Source organism: Lactuca virosa, chromosome 9 (assembly GCF_052849685.1).
Source record: "Lactuca virosa cultivar CGN04683 chromosome 9, Lactuca_virosa_CGN04683_v6, whole genome shotgun sequence".
Classification (NCBI taxonomy): domain Eukaryota; kingdom Viridiplantae; phylum Streptophyta; class Magnoliopsida; order Asterales; family Asteraceae; genus Lactuca; species Lactuca virosa.
In genome coordinates, this window is record NC_136434.1 from 7,629,496 (window position 1) to 7,650,906 (window position 21,411).

The 21,411-nt window shown below is 35.7% G+C and overlaps 1 protein-coding gene across 1 annotated transcript; it reads right to left on the reverse strand.

Annotated features, from left to right (window-relative positions):
* Positions 1–536: 536 nt before the first annotated feature.
* Positions 537–1,522, reverse strand: LOC145137766 (monothiol glutaredoxin-S6-like). The gene is made up of 2 exons (XM_079071904.1): positions 1,349–1,522; positions 537–1,223 (listed from the first exon to the last, which is right to left on the reverse strand). Exons 1-2 carry the CDS (start codon positions 1,428–1,430, stop codon positions 907–909), a joined length of 399 nt encoding a protein of 132 aa, XP_078928030.1. The 5' UTR covers positions 1,431–1,522; the 3' UTR covers positions 537–906.
* Positions 1,523–21,411: the final 19,889 nt, after the last annotated feature.

Sequence of the window (21,411 nt, forward strand, 5' to 3'; positions counted from 1 at the left end):
TCCTATAGCCAAGTTCAAATTATGTTTGGACATGGTGGGTGTTTCTGATCGCAGTTGAGCCTGAAGGCTCGTGGTGGAGGAAGTATTATTTATTTTTCGGAAACAATTTTTTATCTATATAAAATTTGCAGGTTCTTATGGAAGTTTTAGAGTTTGGTGAGCTATAGGTTTTAACTAATCGTAAAGCATGACTTGCTTAATTTTGATGTCAAGGTGGAGATTGTGGAAAAGTTGCCTCCAAAATTAGCAAGTGGCAAATAGTTCAGGGGTTATTTCAGTAACTTATCATTTACTATTCATAGTTTGACTATGAATAGTAATATATATGTGAATTTGAATAATTGGACGGCACATTTTGGACGCCTACAATTTGACTATGAATAGTAATGTAATGTTTGAACGGCGAACTTTTTGGTCAAATGTTAGGCGCCTAACATTACCTAACATTGCCTACAATTGGACGCACAAAGTTGGACGGCATTTTTTTCCTTTCATATGATATTCTTTTTGGCTATAAATAGCCTGAGCCAGAGAGATTTAACATAATCATCCAAGTATATATAAAAAAGCATTACATATATATACTGATACACCACCGTGTATTTTAGCTCTCCCACTCTATTTTGTAATCTCTTTCATAATCCCTGTAAACACTGCAAATTATAGTGAATTGTTTCTCGGCTTCCTCCGCCCGTGGTTTTTTCCCGATTTGGGTTTCCACGTAAATTCCTGTGTCTCTATTCTATTTATTTTATTCGTATTACGTTGTGATTATTACGCTTTGATAATTTTTGATCTCATTCCGCATTGAGCTAATATTATTTAAGTCAATTTGGATCCGTCGTATTTTACAACATGTATTCACATAACTCTAACTGTATACTGTAAAAGCTTGAACACGTTTCACTAAACCCATATTGCGTTAGACCTGAGAAGCAATGGCACCAGCTGACCCTTGAGATGAAGGGTCATTATCTCGTTGGCACCCCCAATCAACTGCTGCCCTATGAACACGGCTGGTACACTTGGCTTACACCCTAATCCTTTGAGTTCCTTCTCTAGTTGCTGTCCCTTTGGATGCTTATCTAGCTCATAAACAGTTGGATTTGCTCCAAAACTACTTATCAACGTCTGAATGGTATGGCACATGCAGCAAGAGGTTTTGCTGAATATAACCACTGACCTTTCATTCACCAAAGCTGTAACTGTGGCCATCTTGGGAACTTGTAGCAATACGTAAAACAGAAAACGAGTGGGCTAAATTTAGATTTTGTTGTGGGTGAACTGAGCTCTTGCTAATGCTATATATAGATAATTATTTTTGAAGATTTTGGGTTGATGTGCTTACTTGACACTGAAAAGGATAGATTCTTTTTTCCCTGAAAAATACTACAGTATCGTTCATGAGCTTCACAACTAATTGATAACATGTTGATTATCCGTAGATTGATATGCACGGCAGCCTCTTACATCTTGAATGACATCCTTACCCTTGATGCACCCTTTAACTTCTATGCTGTAGAAGAGCAGTATCGTAATTATGTTTATAGGCATGAATATTTCATATTTTTCTTTTCTTTTTCTATCCCAGAGCATCTGATGAGGTGTAAAAGATGCTTTCTAAATTGGGTAGACACCCCACCTTTCTTATTGTCAGATTCTATGTAAGGAAGAAGGTGAAAAGTGCCCAACCACCACGCAAGTGATGAGAAATTGAGCATTTAGAAAGAAGTTTGATCTTCGATCAAATAGTTGTTCATAGAAAATATCAATAATGAAACCACTCAACTACCCAAACAAACACATAACATGATATTTACTTTACTTATTCGGTTTACAGTATAGATTTCCATCCACGTCACTTGAGTGGTACGTCAATACCTGATATGCACAAAGATTGTTTCACAACAAGTGATTCGTTATGAGTATGCCTGTTTAAGCATCGAATGTTTTGGTTATAACTTTGAATATAGCAGTTGGTTGTGATGACATAAGTTACCAGAATCATGTCGATTCAGGTGTTCCTTTAATTTGGTTGCAGTTCATGAACGTACGAATAATATCAGGAACCCCACCTTTAATAGAAGATTAATAGCTTGCATCCTATTTTCATAACCAATTAGAAACCGGTAATTTGTTTTAGGACTTGTGCCATTCAAGTAAGAGGAAGGGACGTTTTAGCTCATATAAAGATCTCTAATGCGTTATTAACTCATCAAATGGTGTGTAGGATATTGCAAATATATATCTAAATTTATAATACAGTTTGCTTGTGTGTTTCCTGTGCTAGAGTTATCCTCTCTTTCTCTCTCACTTTTCTATTCTGGGTGTATTTGGTCTCAAGCTAAAAGAATGTGGTGGAAGTTAAGCTTACTTCTTTCACCCTCTCATTACGTCCCTTGTTTGTCAATGGTGATAAAATAAGAATCTTATGTCCAATACAGTACATAAGAATCCGGTATTAGATACTGACATCTTTTTGCAGCCTTAAGAAGGAAAGAATAATTTTGATATGTCATAATGGTCTAGAGAAAGAATTTGCATAACTGGCTCAAAACAAACCGAAGGGTCAGTTTTAGTGTATTGCTACACTACCACATTTTGGTGTCATACTGGAAAAGCCTAAGCTTACATGTTAATATACTTCTTAACTTAATTGGCTGCATTTCTTTAAATATCTATTTGGAGGCAAATGTCTTCAAAACTTAAACTGTTAGCACTGTTTGCTTACTATATTCTAGAAGAAGCAGAATATTATGTTGTCATATGTAGGGATGTAGGGATGGAGCATATCATGATGGGCATATGTAAGGCCACGTCTTTGTATATATCTGGATATGTGGCTGTTTAACATCGAGTCTTGGCATCCAATAGGCTATCCTTTTTTCCTCATTTCATTCTCTTACTTCATTTATGTAAATTGGAAAATGCCGAGGATCATTTGTACACTTGGTGTGATGCTGCATTTATGCTTGAGCACTAGATGGGAAAATCACATAGGAAAAGACATTTCGGGAATAATATATACATCATATTATGCTTACACCAATAATGCATGCCAACATGGCAACTCCTTTTCTCAATTTGATTGCCTCAAAATTAATGTTCTGTAGCCTGTCGTTTCATTCTTTACTCTTAGTTACACGTTGACATGGCCATGTGAAATGAGGTTTCAACTCAACTCAGTGTGCTTGACTTGGGTAGGTTCATTTGCTTGTACTCCTTTTACTTTGTTCCATTTAATATCTAGGCACAATGCATCATATTCTGGTGTAATGCGTCAACTCATGGGTTTCCTTTTCGGTGTTAATTAACTGCCATGATCAGAGGGAATTTTTTTTTTTCTAGCGGACCAAGTTTTTTAAAAGAACGAGTCAACCAATTAGTTAGCATGACAGGATACAAGCTAAGGAAATGTATTTTTAAAAGCATGTTTTTTAAAGCTTTAAAAGGTCACTTATGGATTAATACCAGTGAACAATATCCGGTCCATGTGATGCACTAATAGATAATGACTTATCTAGAAGAATCGTTGGTTCAATGTGATTGGCCATGCATCTCTTTTATGTAGTGAACGTTTCACAAATTCTCATATGTGATTCTTAAATAGTAATCGTCATCCACAATAAGGAAATAGAAGCTTTTACCCCGACAGATTCTATCGGATAGTGACTGCATAATTAAAGATTTTAATGCTACTTGTTGCTATTTTGTTGGTGAACAAGATCAGACCCACTCCCCAGGTACACTCTACAGAGTCCCATAACTTTAAACAATAAATTGTCAATAAGTGACACGTTTTTTAACAAAACCAGCCGGGTAGGAGATTAATTAAAAACACTAGTCCTGGGTTCAATCTCAAACAAATACTAACATGGCCGTTAAAAAAAAATATTAAAAACAGTAGTATCCACTAAAATAATTACGTTACAACTTGGTTTAGCTTTTGATACCAACCGTACTTGTTAGATTCTGAAAAGTAATAACAATCTAAAGAAAAAACTGTTTATTATTAAAAGAAATTTGTATTTACAAAGTAGGGAAATACAGCTATAACTAGAAAGTTATTTAAGTTTTACCTAGCTAAAGGGCTAAGGAATAACCCAAAACAAAAATAAGGTCAATAATTCCCTCAAACTCACAATATAGCAACAATGAGCATTGAGAGTTTGTTAGACAAAAAATAAACTCGAGAAGCAGACAAAGCCATTGTAAACATATACTGAGGAAACATGTGACAGAGAGATAGTCCTATGTTGTAAAATGATGACGAGTGAAATGACAATCAATCTCAATATGTTTCATCTACTCTCATGGAAAACTGAATTCTTGACAATTAGTATTGTGTTGTTGTTGTCACAATGCAAGGGGTTGGCTGAGAAATGTCAACACCCATGTCTTACAAGTGGTGACAACTGTAGCTTGATATTCGATATTCAGCCTATGTTGAAGATCGGGAGACAACATCTTGTTTCTTACTATTCTATGAAATCAATGAATCTTCAAAAAATATACAAAAAGCCAATGGTGGATTTGCGATGATGAGGATCACTATCTCATTCAGCATCATTATAAGCACACAACACAAGATAGGACGAGGAAGGAAACACAAGGTTATGGAACCGAGTTCCCGGGAGATATCTCAAGATACGAAGAACAACTCCCTAATGAATAGTAGAGTGAGCGGTGACAAACTGGCTAACCACACGAACTACATGATCTATATCTGGTCGAGTAATAGTAAGATAAACCACACTTCCCATAATGGTTCGAGATAGTCTCAGATCTGATAAGGGGACACTTTCAGTTGGAGAATACCTAAAATTAGTCTCTAAGGGTATCAACGGTCCTATTGTCAGAGAGCCTTACACATTCAAACATATCAAAAATATACTTCGTTCGAGACAAAAGACAGCCCTTTGGAGATTGAGCAACTTCAATCCCTAACAAAGTACGCATTAAGCCTAAGTCTTTTATAGTAAAACGATAAGCCAGATCATGCTTCAAAGACTCTATGGTTCGTTCCATGATAAGTCGAGTTTCGCTTCCAATATCATTCTGCGGTATGCCTTAGAAACAGCCGCCCATATCCTCAATCTTGTTCCAACTAAGAAAGTTGCCAAGACACCTCATGAAATGTGGACAGGGAAACCTCCCTCACTTGCACATATCAAGTTTAGGAGTTGTGAGATTCTCGTTAGGCAAGAAACCTTAGAAAAAGAGAAGTGTTTTTTGATCGATTATCCAAAAAAATCTTCTGGATGATTGTTTTACAGGCCCAATGATAACGTGGTGTTTGTAGCTCGAAGAGGAGTCTTTCACGAGAGAGAGAGGGAGAGAGAGAGAGAGAGAGCTCATTTCCAAAGAGGATAGTGGGAGCACGATTGATCTTGAAGAGATTCAAGAGTCATCTGATGAAGCTAATTTTGAAGATACTAGCTCTTAAAATGAGAATGAAACTGTTGATCCCATTAGCAATTCGTTGCCCCTTTGTCAGCCCATTAGGGTTAGCATGCCAACTTCGTTATATGGTTTCCATATAACTGCAGAAGGTGATTGTGACATCCCCAATTTCAAGGCTAGAAAAGACCGATTTCGTTTATGCTTTTTAAAATAAAATCAGAGTAATCCTTTTAAAAGATGTTGCGGAGTTTGTTCCCAAAACAAAACATGATAAAAATTTATCAAAACCTTTCTTTAAAAATATATATTTTCATTTTATATCAAAATCTCGGGATGTCATGTTCCGATACAGATCATAAGCACAAACAAGACATTATAAGCCTTACAACAGTTATTAACAACTACTGGCCTATAATCCAAAAATCTCTCATCATCATCCGACTATGCTCGGAGTCCACTACCTGTAAGATAAAAAGGCTGAGTGGGTCAGGCTTGGGAGCCTGGTGAGCATATAGGGTTTTCAACCCACAATAAATAATAAACTTATTAAGTTCATCAATCAACAATAATTTTATTAATTTCTTCAACCAAAAATAACCCTAATTACCCATTCCCGTTATCCTCACTTTACGTCCCTAAAACAACTATCACAAGGGACCTAGCCTAAGGATTTTCATTAGGGGGACAACATTGCTTCGGAGGTTCCTCGGCAATTTATGTCAAATAAGGCGACCATCGGGGTGACAACACTGCTTTCCTCAGCAATTTATGTCAAAAAAGACAACCAATGGGGTGACAACATTGCTTTCCTCAACAATTTATGTCAAATAAGACAACCAATAAGGTGACAACATTGCTTTCCTCAGCAATTTATGTCAAACAAGACAACCTGACATAAAACAACCAATAAGGTGACAACATTGCTTTCCTCAGCAATTTATGTCAAACAAGACAAACATCGGGGTGACAACACTGCTTTTCCTCAGCAATTTATGTCAAACAGGCACGAAGTCACATCGTCGCCAAGGTTTATACAACAGGCACTAAGTCCATAGCTGCCAACGTACTAAATCCATAGCTACCAACGTACATCTATACTGTACTAAATTCATAGCTACCAACGTACATCTATACTGTACTTTTATCCCTCATTCTTTATCTACCCATGTTTTACCCAACATATTTTAAGATAAAATATATATACATTTTAAATCATTTTAAACATGTATAAAACATTCATTCAACATCCATCTCAAATAAACAAACAACATATATACACATAGCACGTATTTTATATAAAATACTTCATATTTATGTGTAAGATGAAAGTGACTATACACTCACATGATTTAATGATAATCGGACAACACTTCGTTTCCTAAAACGATCGTTTCTAATAAAACCGGGAGCTTTATTGAAAAATCGGGCTCTGCGAGGGTCGGGCTTCAAAACCGAAAAGATAAATTTTCCGAGCTTCTAGGGAACTTCGGGACGTGTTTCGGGTGCTAAAATTGATACCGGGGCTTCGGGGGATGTCAAAATAGTGAAAATATTGAAAAAGGGGTCAAAATGCCTAGTTTCTAATTCTAGCCGGGAGATCTCGCAAGCCTTGTATTTATAGGCAAGGTCCGAAGGTCGGCCGAGAAGGGTGAGTCAGCAGCGAAGGTACGTGGCAGCAGGAGCGAAGGCCAGGTGGTCGGATCCGGAGGAAGGCACGAGTCGGACACGTCTCGCATGCAAGGCCACACGTCGAACACGTCTCGCATGCGAGGCGACGCGTCCGAGTTCGGAACTCCAGCACGACATCGGAAGCAGCTGCGCGTCGGATGGGGATAGGCTTCGGCTTCGGTCCAATCAGACATCGACAGGTGTACAACACGCGACGGAGCCAGCTTCGGATGAGTCATGGATCGGACACGGGGCGCGCATGGAGCGAAGGTGACGTGGCCGAACTCAGGTCATGCGATTTTTCTCGGATTTCGCAATTATTCTCGATTTTTGTGCCAAAACTTCTAAAATCCATAACTTTCGCATACGGGCTCCGTTTTTGACGTTCTTTATATGCACGCGTAGGTAAAATTACGCTCTACAACTTTCGTATAGACTTCGTCGGCTAATTTTGACTTTAATTTTTATATTATTATTTTTAACAGACCGGGACAGGAAATCCGTTAAAAGTTCATAACTTCTTCATCCGACGTCCGTTTTCGTCTGTCTTTTTACCGTTTTACTACTATTGACGAGACATTCGATTATCGTTTAGGTTGTGTCGACTAAAAATCACTCGATCTAAAATTCGAGTTTTTAGCTGACTACTGCTAAGCTGAAACTTAGAAAAATCATAACTTCCTCATACGAAGTCAGATTTGGACGTTCTTTTTATACATACTCTCGGTTTAACAAACTCTACGACTTTCATTTAGATCACTAAGGCTAAAAAGTAGTTTATCAAAAACTCACTTTTTACGTCATTCGGCATCGTGCCGGTTTTGTCGCGAAACTTCGACAGGTCATAACTTCTTCGTTATAACTCGGATTTCGGTATTCTTTAAATATCCGTAATCCTTGTCACAACCACTAAAACTTTCTTAATAGATATCGGCTTTATCTAATATTTATTTTCGACGCTCATTTTTATTCTTAATTAAATAAATCCTAATAATTAAGCATAAAACACATAATATTCACATAATTCCTTTTCATTTCTTCAAAATGAGTTACAAAGGTTAACCTAGACTATTATGTCAATATTAATGCCTAGCCTAGAAACACGGGCGTTACAATTCTCTCCCCCTTAGGATGATTCCGTCCCCGGAATCACACATCAGCAAACAAATATGGGTAGCGACTCATCATGTCGCTCGCCGTTTCCCAGGTGAGATTTGGCCCATTCGTATGTTTCCATCTCACAAGCACTAAATTGACCATCTTGTGTCGCAACTTCTTAGTCTTACGGTCAACGATTGCCTCTGGTTCTTCAATTAACCTCTTGTTTTCATCCAACCTTAATTCAGAAATTGGAATTATGTCGGGCACATCTCCTGTGAACTTCCTCAAATAATACACATGAAAGGTGTTATGAATACCCTTTAGTTCTTCTGGTAATTCTAGCTTGTAAGCTTGATTCCCGATCCTCTGAAGAACTTTAAACGGTCCAATAAACCTTGGACTCAACTTTCCCGAACCACGTAACATACCTATCTTAGTCGGACTCAATTTGATATGACCTCTAGGGTCGGAATAACAATCATCTTCTTAGTCATTACCGAAACGAAGGTAATGAAATACTCGAACAATAACAGAATCAATTTCTAGATTCTTGGTAACCTTGTGACTTTCCTTGATCCAGGTACGAGTCTTGTGCTTCCGGTAGTATAGGCCTCTACTACCATTCACACCTACTCATACTCGTCCCAAGTATTGTCTCGCAGTTCTCCAAGTCACCATACAAGAATTTCACATAGTCATTAAATTCATCAGATGACAAAACCAGGGTTTATATTATTTCTTGAAACGATTACATAGAGGTTCAAGTTTACCCTATACTATGCCTCTAATAGGCTACACCGCATGATACTAACTGCATGACTACTTTATATCTTGGTTTTAGGAATAGAAGGTCCTTACTCCTGATCCCTTGTATTTCCATCTGCTTCATTAAGGATCATTTGGAATGCCTTTGGTTTTGGTTTTGGTGGAACATTGGGCCTTGCTGCCTCTTTCTTCTTTGGGCAGTCTTTCAAAATGTGCCCTTCCTCGTTACATCCATAGCACATCCTCTTGTTGGACGGACACTCGTTGGCATAATGCCCAGTTTTACCACACTTGTAGCAGGTCACCTATTCGTTACATTTCCCGAAGTGCTTCTTTTTGCACTTCTCGCACCATTTTGCTTCGCCTCCTCCTCCTCCAGACTTCGAGAATTTTCTTTTCTCGTTGGACCCTGAAGTCCCTTCAAACTTTCTTTTCTCACCAACTTCGATCTTGTTGGCAACTCTTCCCTTAATCATATCTTCTACAGACTTGGCAGCCCAGATAGCCGCCTCCAAAGTAAGTGCTTGACGCACTGGCACTGCATACTCCCATGGAAGTCCCTTTGCGTACCTGTTTATTTTCGTCAACTCATCTGGGACAATACGCAAAGCAAACTCCATTTTGTCTGTGAAGTTATTGGTATATTCATCAATGGTCATACTTCCCTTCTTCAACGTCAGGAATTGGTTTTCTAGCTCAAGCACATTTTGGGCTGAGCAGTACTTGCGCTTGAAGTGCACCAAGAACTCTGCCCAAGTCAGTTGCAGTGGCTCATTAGGGCTTAGGGTTTTCCCCAGAGTATTCCACCAACGAGAAGCGCTACCTCTGAACTGACGCACTGCAAATGTGGTTTGTAACTTGCCTTGACAACCACATGTCATGAAAGCCAACTCCATTTCTGAGATCCAATCCATTACTCCGATGGGATCTTCTTTTCCCGTGAAGGTTGATGGCTTGCAATTCATGAAGTCTTTATACTTGCATCCATTTCTCTTCACTCCATCATCGTGGTTATTCCTCCTAACCACAAGCGGTTCAGTTTGACCAACAGATCTACTGTTGTTTTCTTCTTCAGACTCACTGTCATATAATTCAGGTTGTTCAACAGGAATTGAGGGTTCACTCCTGTTGTCCAGCAATATTTGCCTCATTTCCTCCCTTTGTTCAGCCATCATTGTCTGAATCATGGCTTGTACTACAGCCATGGTGATGGGTTCTGGTGCAGCTCCTGCTATAGGCACCTGTTCCATCACTGGGGGTTGAGGTTGCTAATTTCTATTTACATTTCCAGCTCCACTTCGGGTTCTTGCCATTATGATCTATACGCCAAATTAGGTGAATTTAAACCTTTATCCACGACAAGTATTTAAATTCTCCTTATCACTCTGAAACGTTACATGTTAGTTCTAATATCGTAATCGTACGCTTAGAAACCTACACACATAAAGTTTCTAGATCCGGTCGGCAACAAACCATAGATCCGAACAAATAATATCATATATGGCAAACATATAGCATTTAGCACTTAAAAGCATTTTAGGCATCTTTCCTAAAATATACTAGTGCTCGTGTCTAAAATATGGTAGACACTCATCTCACAATCATCACTTAGCATTCTAAGTTTAAGTCTAGAAATCCTACAAATTCCTAGTTCGCTTAAACTAATGCTCTGATACCAACTGTGACATCCCCAATTTCACGGCCAGAAAAGACCGATTTCGTTTATGCTTTTTAAAATAAAATCAGAGTAATCTTTTTAAAAGATGTTGCGGAGTTTGTTCCCAAAACAAAACATGATAAAAATTTATCAAAACCTTTCTTTAAAAATATATATTTTCATTTTATATCAAAATCTCGGGATGTCATGTTCCGATACAGATCATAAGCACAAACAAGACATTATAAGCCTTACAACAGTTATTTACAACTACTGGCCTATAATCCAAAAATCTCTCATCATCATCCGACTATGCTCAGAGTCCACTACCTGTAAGATAAAAAGGCTGAGTAGGTCAGGCTTGGGAGCCTGGTGAACATATAGGGTTTTCAACCCACAATAAATAATAAACTTATTAAGTTCATCAATCAACAATAATTTTATTAATTTCTTCAACCAAAAATAACCCTAATTACCCATTCCCGTTATCCTCACTTTACGTCCCTAAAACAACTATCACAAGGGACCTAGCCTAAGGATTTTCATTAGGGGGACAACATTGCTTCGGAGGTTCCTCGGCAATTTATGTCAAATAAGGCGACCATCGGGGTGACAACACTGCTTTCCTCAGCAATTTATGTCAAAAAAGACAACCAATGGGGTGACAACATTGCTTTCCTCAACAATTTATGTCAAATAAGACAACCAATAAGGTGACAACATTGCTTTCCTCAGCAATTTATGTCAAACAAGACAACCTGACATAAAACAACCAATAAGGTGACAACATTGCTTTCCTCAGCAATTTATGTCAAACAAGACAAACATCGGGGTGACAACACTGCTTTTCCTCAGCAATTTATGTCAAACAGGCACGAAGTCACATCGTCGCCAAGGTTAATACAACAGGCACTAAGTCCATAGCTGCCAACGTACTAAATCCATAGCTACCAACGTACATCTATACTGTACTAAATTCATAGCTACCAACGTACATCTATACTGTACTTTTATCCCTCATTCTTTATCTACCCATGTTTTACCCAACATATTTTAAGATAAAATATATATACATTTTAAATCATTTTAAACATGTATAAAACATTCATTCAACATCCATCTCAAATAAACAAACAACATATATACACATAGCACGTATTTTATATAAAATACTTCATATTTATGTGTAAGATGAAAGTGACTATACACTCACATGATTTAATGATAATCGGACAACACTTCGTTTCCTAAAACGATCGTTTCTAATAAAACCGGGAGTTTTATTGAGAAACCGGGCTCTGCGAGGGTCGGGCTTCAAAACCGAAAAGATAAATTTTTCGAGCTTCTCGGGAGCTTCGGGACGTGTTTCGAGTGCTAAAATTGATACTGGGGCTTCGGGGGATGTCAAAATAGTGAAAATATTGAAAAAGGGGTGAAAAATGCCAAGTTTCTAATTCTAGCCGGGAGATCTCGCAAGCCTTATATTTATAGGCGAGATCCGAAGGTCGGCCGAGAAGGGTGAGTCAGCAGCGAAGGTATGTGGCAGCAGGAGCGAAGGCCAGGTGGTTGGATCCGGAGGAAGGCACGCGTCGGACACGTCTCGCATGCGAGGCCACGCGTCCGAGTTCGGACCTACATCACGACGTCGGAAGCAGCTGCGCGTCGGATGGGGATAGGCTTCGGCTTCGGTCCAATCAGACTGCGACAGGTGTGCGACACGCGGCGGAGCCAGCTTTGGATGAGTCATGGATCGGACACGGGGCGCGCATGGAGCGAAGGTGACGTGGCCGAACTCAGGCCATGCGATTTTTCTCGGATTTCGCAATTATTCTCGATTTTTGTGCCAAAACTTCTAAAATCCATAACTTTCACATACGGGCTCTGTTTTTTACGTTCTTTATATGCACACGCAGGTAAAATTACGCTCAACAACTTTCGTTTAGACTTCGTTAGCTAATTTTGAATTTAATTTTTATATTATTATTTTTAACAGACCAGGACAGAAAATCCATTAAAAATTCATAACTTCTTCATCCGACGTCCGTTTTCGTCTGTCTTTTTACCGTTGTACTACTATTGACGAGACCTTCAATTATCGTTTAGGTTGTGTCGGCTAAAAATCACTCGATCTAAAATTCGAGTTTTAGTTGTCTACTACTAAGCTGAAACTTAGAAAAATCATAACTTTCTCATACGAAGTCAGATTTGGACGTTCTTTTTATACATACTCTCGGTTTAACGAACACTACGACTTTCGTTTAGATCACTAAGGCTAAAAAGTAGTTTATCAAAAACTCACTTTTTACGTCATTCGGCATCGTGCCGGTTTTGTCGCGAAACTTCGACAGGTCATAACTTATTCGTTATAACTCAGATTTCGGTATTCTTTATATATCCGTAATCCTTGTCACGACCACTACAACTTTCTTAATAGATATTGGCTTTATCTAATATTTATTTTCGACGCTCATTTTTATTCTTAATTAAATAAATCCTAATAATTAAGCATAAAACACATAATATTCACATAATTCATTTTCATTTCTTCAAAATGAGTTACAAAGGTTAACCTAGACTATTATGTCAATATTAATGCCTAGCCTAGAAACACGGGCGTTACAGTGATACATTTATCAGTGATGCAACATTGGTAAATGTGGATGAGCCTGCTAACTACAAGGAAGCGATGGTAGGCCCTGAGGCTGCTAAGTAGAAAGAGGCAATGGAAAGCGAGATCCAATCCATGTATGATAACCAAGTGTGGACCTTGGTTGATCAAGCACCTGGTCGAAAGACAGTAGAGTGTAAATGGATCTTCAAGAAGAATACTGACATGGATGGTAATGTACAAAATCACAAAGATATGATGGTTGCAAAAGGCTTTACTTCAACCCAAAGGATTGCCTATGATGAGACCTTTTCACCAGTTGCCAAGATTAAGTCAATTATGGTAATGCTTGCCATTGTTGGTCACTATGATTATGAAGTATGGCAAATGGATGTCAAAAACTGCTTTCCTTAATGGGAAACTGACAGAGGATGTTTATATGGATAAACTAGAAGGTTTTGTGCATACCAAAATCCCAAATAAGGTGTGCAATCTTGATAAGTCCATCTATGGACTGAAACAAGCATCTCGTAGCTGGAATATTTGCTTCCGTGAAAAGATCAAAGATTTTGGATTTTCTAGAAGTGAATATGACTCTTGCGTGTATGTCAAACCTAGTGGGAGCATAGTAACTTTTCTAGTTTTGTATGTGGATGACATACTCCTAATAGGAAATAGTGTTCCAACCTCGCAAGAAGTCAAGTCTTGGCTTGGAAAATGTTTTGCTATGAAGGATCTAGGAGAAGTTACATATATTCTTGGTATAAGAATATAAAGGAATAAGCAGGAACAGTTATTAGGATTAAGTCAGAGTACATACTTGGAAAAAGTATTGAAAAGATTCAATATGGAAAATTCCAAGAAGGGAGACTTACCCATGCATCATACTATTAAGTTGAGCAAGACTCAATGTCCCAGTAGTGATATGGAAATAGATACTATGAGTCGGATTCCATATTGTCACACCCCCAAACGGGAATGGCGGAAACGTTCGGGGGCGAAGGACGTCATGTACAGTATCACAACAATTGTAAAATAGTAATCAAAGTAACAACAATCATTGTATTAATAACATAGTATTTACATTGTTCAAAACATTACTCGTATAACATTAAAACTCTAGCAAAAAATAAGGCGTAATACTACTATGCTCCGTCTTCATAACGCCCGAGAGAGTACCTGCTACTAACTTTCCTGAGAATACAAGTGGTTTGAAAAGAGAATATCAACATTTAAGTTGGTGAGTTCATAAGTATTTTGGTGGAAAATATGTGTTCATTGTTATTAACAACGTTAATGTGTTCTTCCAGAAAATCCAATATTTTTTTAGTAAACATATCGTAATCTTAGTACTTTGAGACTAAAAAGTATAGGTTTCTTATGTTTATAACCTGTGATTCGATATTCTGATTCATGTACTTAATATGACCCATCTTGTTACCTCCTATGATCACTTAGTGTATGCAAATTATATATAATAAAAATCAAACGAACAGTCGATTGGGTGAATCTGCCCTAAGCCCACAACCAAACAAGGAACAAGAAGAGAGGCGGAAATCACACATTCCACTATTTATCGGATCTTCATTATATAGAATCGTATCGTATACATTAAGTAATCATAGACATTAATAAGAAAAATACTCGTTATATGTTTTTCTGAACTTTTGTTTGTACCATATTAGTAACAATATAATGTTTTACTTATCGTGTAATTCATGTGTAAGTCTAGAAATTTAATACTTTCAAATAATGTAATATAGTTTTATTATTTAAATAAAACCTTTGAAAGTACAATTACCCCGAAATCCGAACATATGGTTAATAATCAAATAAAACTATTTGATAACATACAATTCGTAAATAAGTGTTAAATCCTTTGTAAACATATTCTTAGTTATATTCGTTCTACTGTAAAGCATTGATTTCGATAAGCAGTTGTGTTTGTTTTCAAAAAGTCGAGATGTAAACTATTCACCTGTAAAATAATGATATTGATCCTGAAAAATCTTATATTTTCCATAATACCGATTTGTGGTTTTAAACATTCCAAAACCAAAAAGGTATAGGTATAATTGCCATAATTGATTTCATGATATGTAGTTTTATTCATATGTAAAACTAACTGAAGGTATATTTGGCCTGTAAAATAGATATGATGTAAATATCTTGTTTTACTGTTTTAAAAAAAGTACATTACTACGTAAAATAATCGTTGTTTTCTCCATGTGAGTTCTATTAACCATACTATATGACAGATATGCCTGATGCAACGTTCTTCAGGCATCAGAATGATATGACATTTGTCACCTTAGGCCTGCCGGCCTAACTGTAGCGAACAGTTAAGGTGCGTGATTGTCAGTCCCGTATAGATCTATACACAAATTCACGCTCTCCCTCCAGGACATTCTGATTAATAAGTCAGGACTTAAGGTCGTACTTAGGTAAGTACACCACGAAGTGTCTCACAAATTTATTGATTCAACGAGATTATGAGTAATATAGTGGAAAAGGCCTTTTAACAATTAAAGATTAAATTTTTCCATATATAAGTTTAAGATGATTGATATTGAGAATTGACCCATAAATTATACCTATTATAATTTATATGTGTGTTTTCATATCATTTTCTTTACTTAGTAAAATAGTGCATAAATTCCATAAACTATACCAATTATAGTTTATATGCATGTAAATTGCGTAATACGAGCCTTTTGTATTTTAACAACCTTGATAGTTTATAAGTTTGGTAACAAAAACGTTTAGTTAGTATTTTTACGTACAATATTTATAAAGTATATAAAAGAGCGAAATAAACAATTTTTATTTTAAACACAATATTACTTGTGTTTTTACTTGTATTCCCCCCCCCCCCCCCTAAAAACATAGAAAAATTTGGAAAGGTGTAGGGGTATGAACTCACCTCGTGTGTGTTAACGGGGTTGATAACAAGACTGAAACAGAGACTTTGATTTAGAATCCGTAACTATAACTGTATCCTAATGTTTAAACACATATTAATGTGTGAATATATGATGAACCAAGAATTCATGTGTTGAATAAACACTAAATCAATGGATATTACTTACCAAAACTTATGGCTATTTGGAAGAAAATTATCTTCTGGAGTTGCTAACCTTTAATCTTAAGAGAAAAGGAGGTTTGATAATTTGAGAGGAAATGAGGAAGTGTTTTCGTATGCTGGAAGTGTAAATGACTAAATGAACTAATATTCACCTTATATATGAAGGAAACTTAGGAGGTGGTGATGTAATATGTTCATTGGGAATCTGAATTCAAGATAAGATATGAAGATATTAAGAGTTTCCGGCCATAACTTCACCTGGAAGGAAGTAAAATCGGTCTTAAGGTCAATAAATGAAAGGGTGTTCGGTTTCTTGGTCAAAAGGGAAAGGAGAATTCGGTCCAATGTATCTAAATTTGGAGAATTCAGTCAATAAGTGGAGGCCATAACCGAATTCATAAAGCTTGTTTCAAAGATGCTCAAAACTGAATTCCTTGTTTCTAAGATGCTTAAAACCGAATTCACTTTGGTTCTAAGATCCTTATGACCGAATTCATATATACAAGGTGTTAAATTTGGATTTTTCCTTCCCTTATTGACTTATGTTGACTCATAACATTTTATTTAATCATATAATTGCATGGTTTTCAATATAAGTATTTATAACTTATATAAATATTGTGTTCAATGTGTAAATGTACATATTCTTTATATCTAAAGTTCTTATTGTATTATTGTTATAATGTTAATTCACTTGTATTCGGTTGTAGCTTAGACCTTTATTTGAATGAGTCTGATTTACATAGACTTGAAATAACGGGTTGTTACACATATGCTTCGGTTATAGGATTGATCATGTATGCTATGACATGTACTCGACCTGATGTTGCTTATGCTTTGAGCATGGTTAGCAGATATTAAGGAAATCCTGGTTTAGCTCATTGGATGAAAGTGAAGAACATTGTTAAGTATTTGCAAAAAACAAAAGATATGATCTTAGTTTTTGGTGGCAAAGATGAACTTAAGGTGAGTGGATATAATGACGCCAGTTTTCAAACAGATCGACATAACAATTATTCTCAATCTGGCTGGGTTTTCTTGTTAAATGGTGGAGCGGTACCTTAGAAAAGTTTCAAGCAACAAACGGTGGCTGACTCTACTTTTAAATCATAGTAGATTGCAGCAAGCGACGCAGCAAAGGAGGCTATGTGCTTAAAGAATTTTATTGGAGATCTTGGAGTTGTTCCATCAATCGAAGAACCAATGGAGATTTTCTACGAAAACGAGGGTGCGGTAGCTTTGACAAAATAACCTAAAGATCATGGTAGATCTAGGCACATCGAGAGGAAATATCACTATGTTAGACATAAGGTTGAAGAGGGTGCACTTGTGGTAAATCATGTATCATCGGAAGAGAGTCCTGTTGATCCTCTCACGAAGGGTCTGAGCAAGGTCAAACACTTTGAGCATGCTAGGAGCATTGGACTGAGAGACGATATTAAATTTTAGATTTTAGTGTTGATGTTATTTTGAAACTATATAGCAATTAAAAATTGTAATTGAATAGTGATTAACTAAATAGAGATTTCTTTATATTCAATGTGTATGATGCTATTTGTAAATTAATTTATTATTGCATTTCGCTTTGCATGTTTTACTTCAAGAATATTAAGTTATTTGAAGCACCACAGTCGGTCATACTTTGGGAGTAAGTATTGATTTAAGACTGTCATAAATTGTTTGTAGATTGTCCATAGAGACGGGACATTGCATTTGGATTGCTGCAGAATTCATGAGTACTTAGAAATAGGGATTTTGAGTATTGATTAAACTCGCGCTTAGAGATTACTTCATGGATTTAATCACGAGTAATTCTAAGACGATAATATCCTTTATTCTTAAAACGGATATATGTAAATCATATTTTACAAGTCGGTTGTACATTGGTTTACTCCAACACATCTCGTAAATGGATGCTATAAAGTGTAATTCCATGTATGATTTGATTAGTGAAATTGTATGATTATATAGTTGAATTTTATTCTTTCCTTTTTCCTTAATAGGAAAAGTGATATCTTTGATCCCTTCGGTGTTTTGATGGTGACATTATAGTGATGTGCCTAGCCAGGACTAAATTGATGTGTTCGATTGGTAGTCTAATGACGTCATCACAAAACGAGAATATCGAGAAACAAAATCTTGGAAAAGAGATTGATTCTAATCCATGTCTCATGTTCACACGATATTGGGAAGAACGAAGGAATAGGTGAACATTTATCTTAGGACCAACATAGTCTAGTAGTGTCTTGAAAACACTCTTTACTGGTTATTTGGAGTTGTACGTGCAATTATAGTTAGCAACTTATCCAAGTGGGAGACTGTTGGATTAAGGTGTCTAAGGTCCTAACTAAATTGGTATAATGTTTATGAATAAAAGTAAAGTCCTTTTTGGATTGTGCTCATAACCCAGAAATAGTTTAGATCGATTTTAGAGAGAGACAAATGTTTTATTAATATGTTATATAACTAATATATTGATTAGAAATAGTTATAATTAATTTGGAATTAATTATGGGTTAATTACAATTAATTAAAAGTTGAAGGAGTATAGATGTAATTGTTCAAAAGTTGAGCAGATGACAGGTTCCGGAACCTTCCTATGGTTGACGGTTTGGAGGCTCCTATTGGAGTCTTCTGGAAGTCTTCATGTAGATAATTAAGAAACTAGATAAATATCTTATTTGAAATAATTTAATTTTATGTTCAAATTAGGGTTTCTAGGTGTTTCTTAATCAGCTATAAATAGGGCCTTGGACTTGGAATTTCCGGCCAATGCAATTAGACATACCAAAGTTGACAATTGCCTACCTCTCCTCTCTCTCCTAAATCTTCTAGGGTTCTTGTGTTGTGGGTGTGAACCATTAGAGGCTTGCACATAATTGAAGCTAGTTTTCAAGAGACTATTGGATTGATCAAAAGGGTTTGTTTACAATAAAAAATCAGAGGTATGTTATCTCTATGTGAATTTCGATTTACATTAGGGTTCAAAAGTTTTGTTGTTCAATAGTATGTTGCTTCAATAGAGTTATGACATAGATCAAATTAGGTTGCATGTACCCTTAAAAGTTGAAGATATTTTTTTGCACTTTTACATGTAAAACCCATCATATATGTCGTGCAAAAAAGAAGAATAAAAAAACAAATTGTGGAATTTTTGTAAAGAGATATATGGAAACATATATGGGTCAAACAGATGTGTCATACAAAACCAGATTTCTAAAAGAAAGTGCTCAGGATGAGATGTTGGATTGGATAAGAAGCCTATATGCTTACACAATAGTCGTTTTTTAAATTAATTACATGAAGGATCATATCTTGGAGCTTGTACATCAATACAACAAAGAAGGTAAAGATAAACGACTACATGATGCATAAAAAGCTTATGGTGAAATCCAACAAAGGTTGAAGGCCTTAACTTGAAGATGTATGTGATATGTGTGGATGATTGAAGGTGAGGACGTGTATAAGAAATGGTGGATATGAGATGATGAATGTGCATACATGAAGGCATGGAATTGTATATCAAGTGGTGAATGTGATTAAGACAAAGTTTGGTTGATTTTTAATTAGATTAGTTTTTAGTTAGATGAATGTTTCAATGTACATATGATATGATGGAAATATGGATGCTAATATGGATAACTTATTTATCATTTTACTAAAACAATATATATAGTTTATAACACTTATAAAATGTATTGTTCTTTGTATAATGTCATGTTATTATGAATGTAAAAACATATGATTTAGACAATCATATGTGATTATATTCATAATATTTTATGCTATAACAATCACATATAATTATACACATAAAAAAACACATACTCTGATATAGTCACATGTGATTATCATCTATAATATACACAAACATATTAAATCACCGAGAATACATGGATCGCATGTGATTAGACACATAAACATCTTTTACATATAATCACATGTGATTAGACACATAAACATAATAAATATATAACAACAACATAAAACAAGACATACTCTGATATAATCACATGTCATTACCATCTTTAATATATATACAAACAGATTAAATCACAAAGAATACATGAATCGCATATGATTAGACACATAAACATATTTTGCATATAATCACATGTGATTACCATCTATAATATACACAAATAGATTAAATCACGGAGAATACATCAATCACATGTGATTAGACACATAAACATCTTTTACATGTGATTACCATCTGCAATATACACAAACATATTAAATCACATAGAATACATCAATCACATGTGATTAGACACATAAACATTATTTATATATCATCACATGTTATTTACCATCTGAAATATACGCAGACACAAAGAGATTAAACAAGATATATGATTTGCATTTGTTATGAACAATGTGTGATTTATACATAAATCACAACAGATTAAATCACAAAGAATACATCATTCACATGTTACTAGACACATAAACATCTTTTACATATAATCACATGTGATTATACACATAAAACAAGCCATACTCTAATATAATCACATGTGATTAGCATATGTAATATACACAAACATATTAAATCACAAACTTAAACCAAAAGCAAAAAAGTTAACTGAGGAAAAATAAATTGAAATAAAATCACATATGATTATCATCTGTGATGAACATTAAATACTTAAAATTTGAAAACTAATAATCACAAATGAATGTAATAAAAATTATATACATCATTTCTCAGCATCAAATTTTCATGGACATGTACGACTATTTTGTGGTTCCCTTTTACCACATGATGAGTAACCTTATAAAGTTTCTCAAGGACATTCGAATTTTTAATCGGCTCTTCGCTTGAAGAATTGCTCTTCACATCATTCAATAAAAGTTGTTTTTTTCAGCCAAAGTCACTAGCTTCTGCTTATCAACTCTCACAATATCTAAATTAGATTTAATACTAAAGAATAATTCATTAACCAGTTTCGTAACATCTACATCCTCTTCATCAAAACGGTCTCTCGATAGATGATAATTTGACGATATTACATCCTTTCTCCATAGCCTAAGAATACATTGTTCTAGTATTTCATTATAAAAATTTGTTCATCAATACTCTGAAAGCATGTCTGCACAATATACTAAAACGATTAAAAT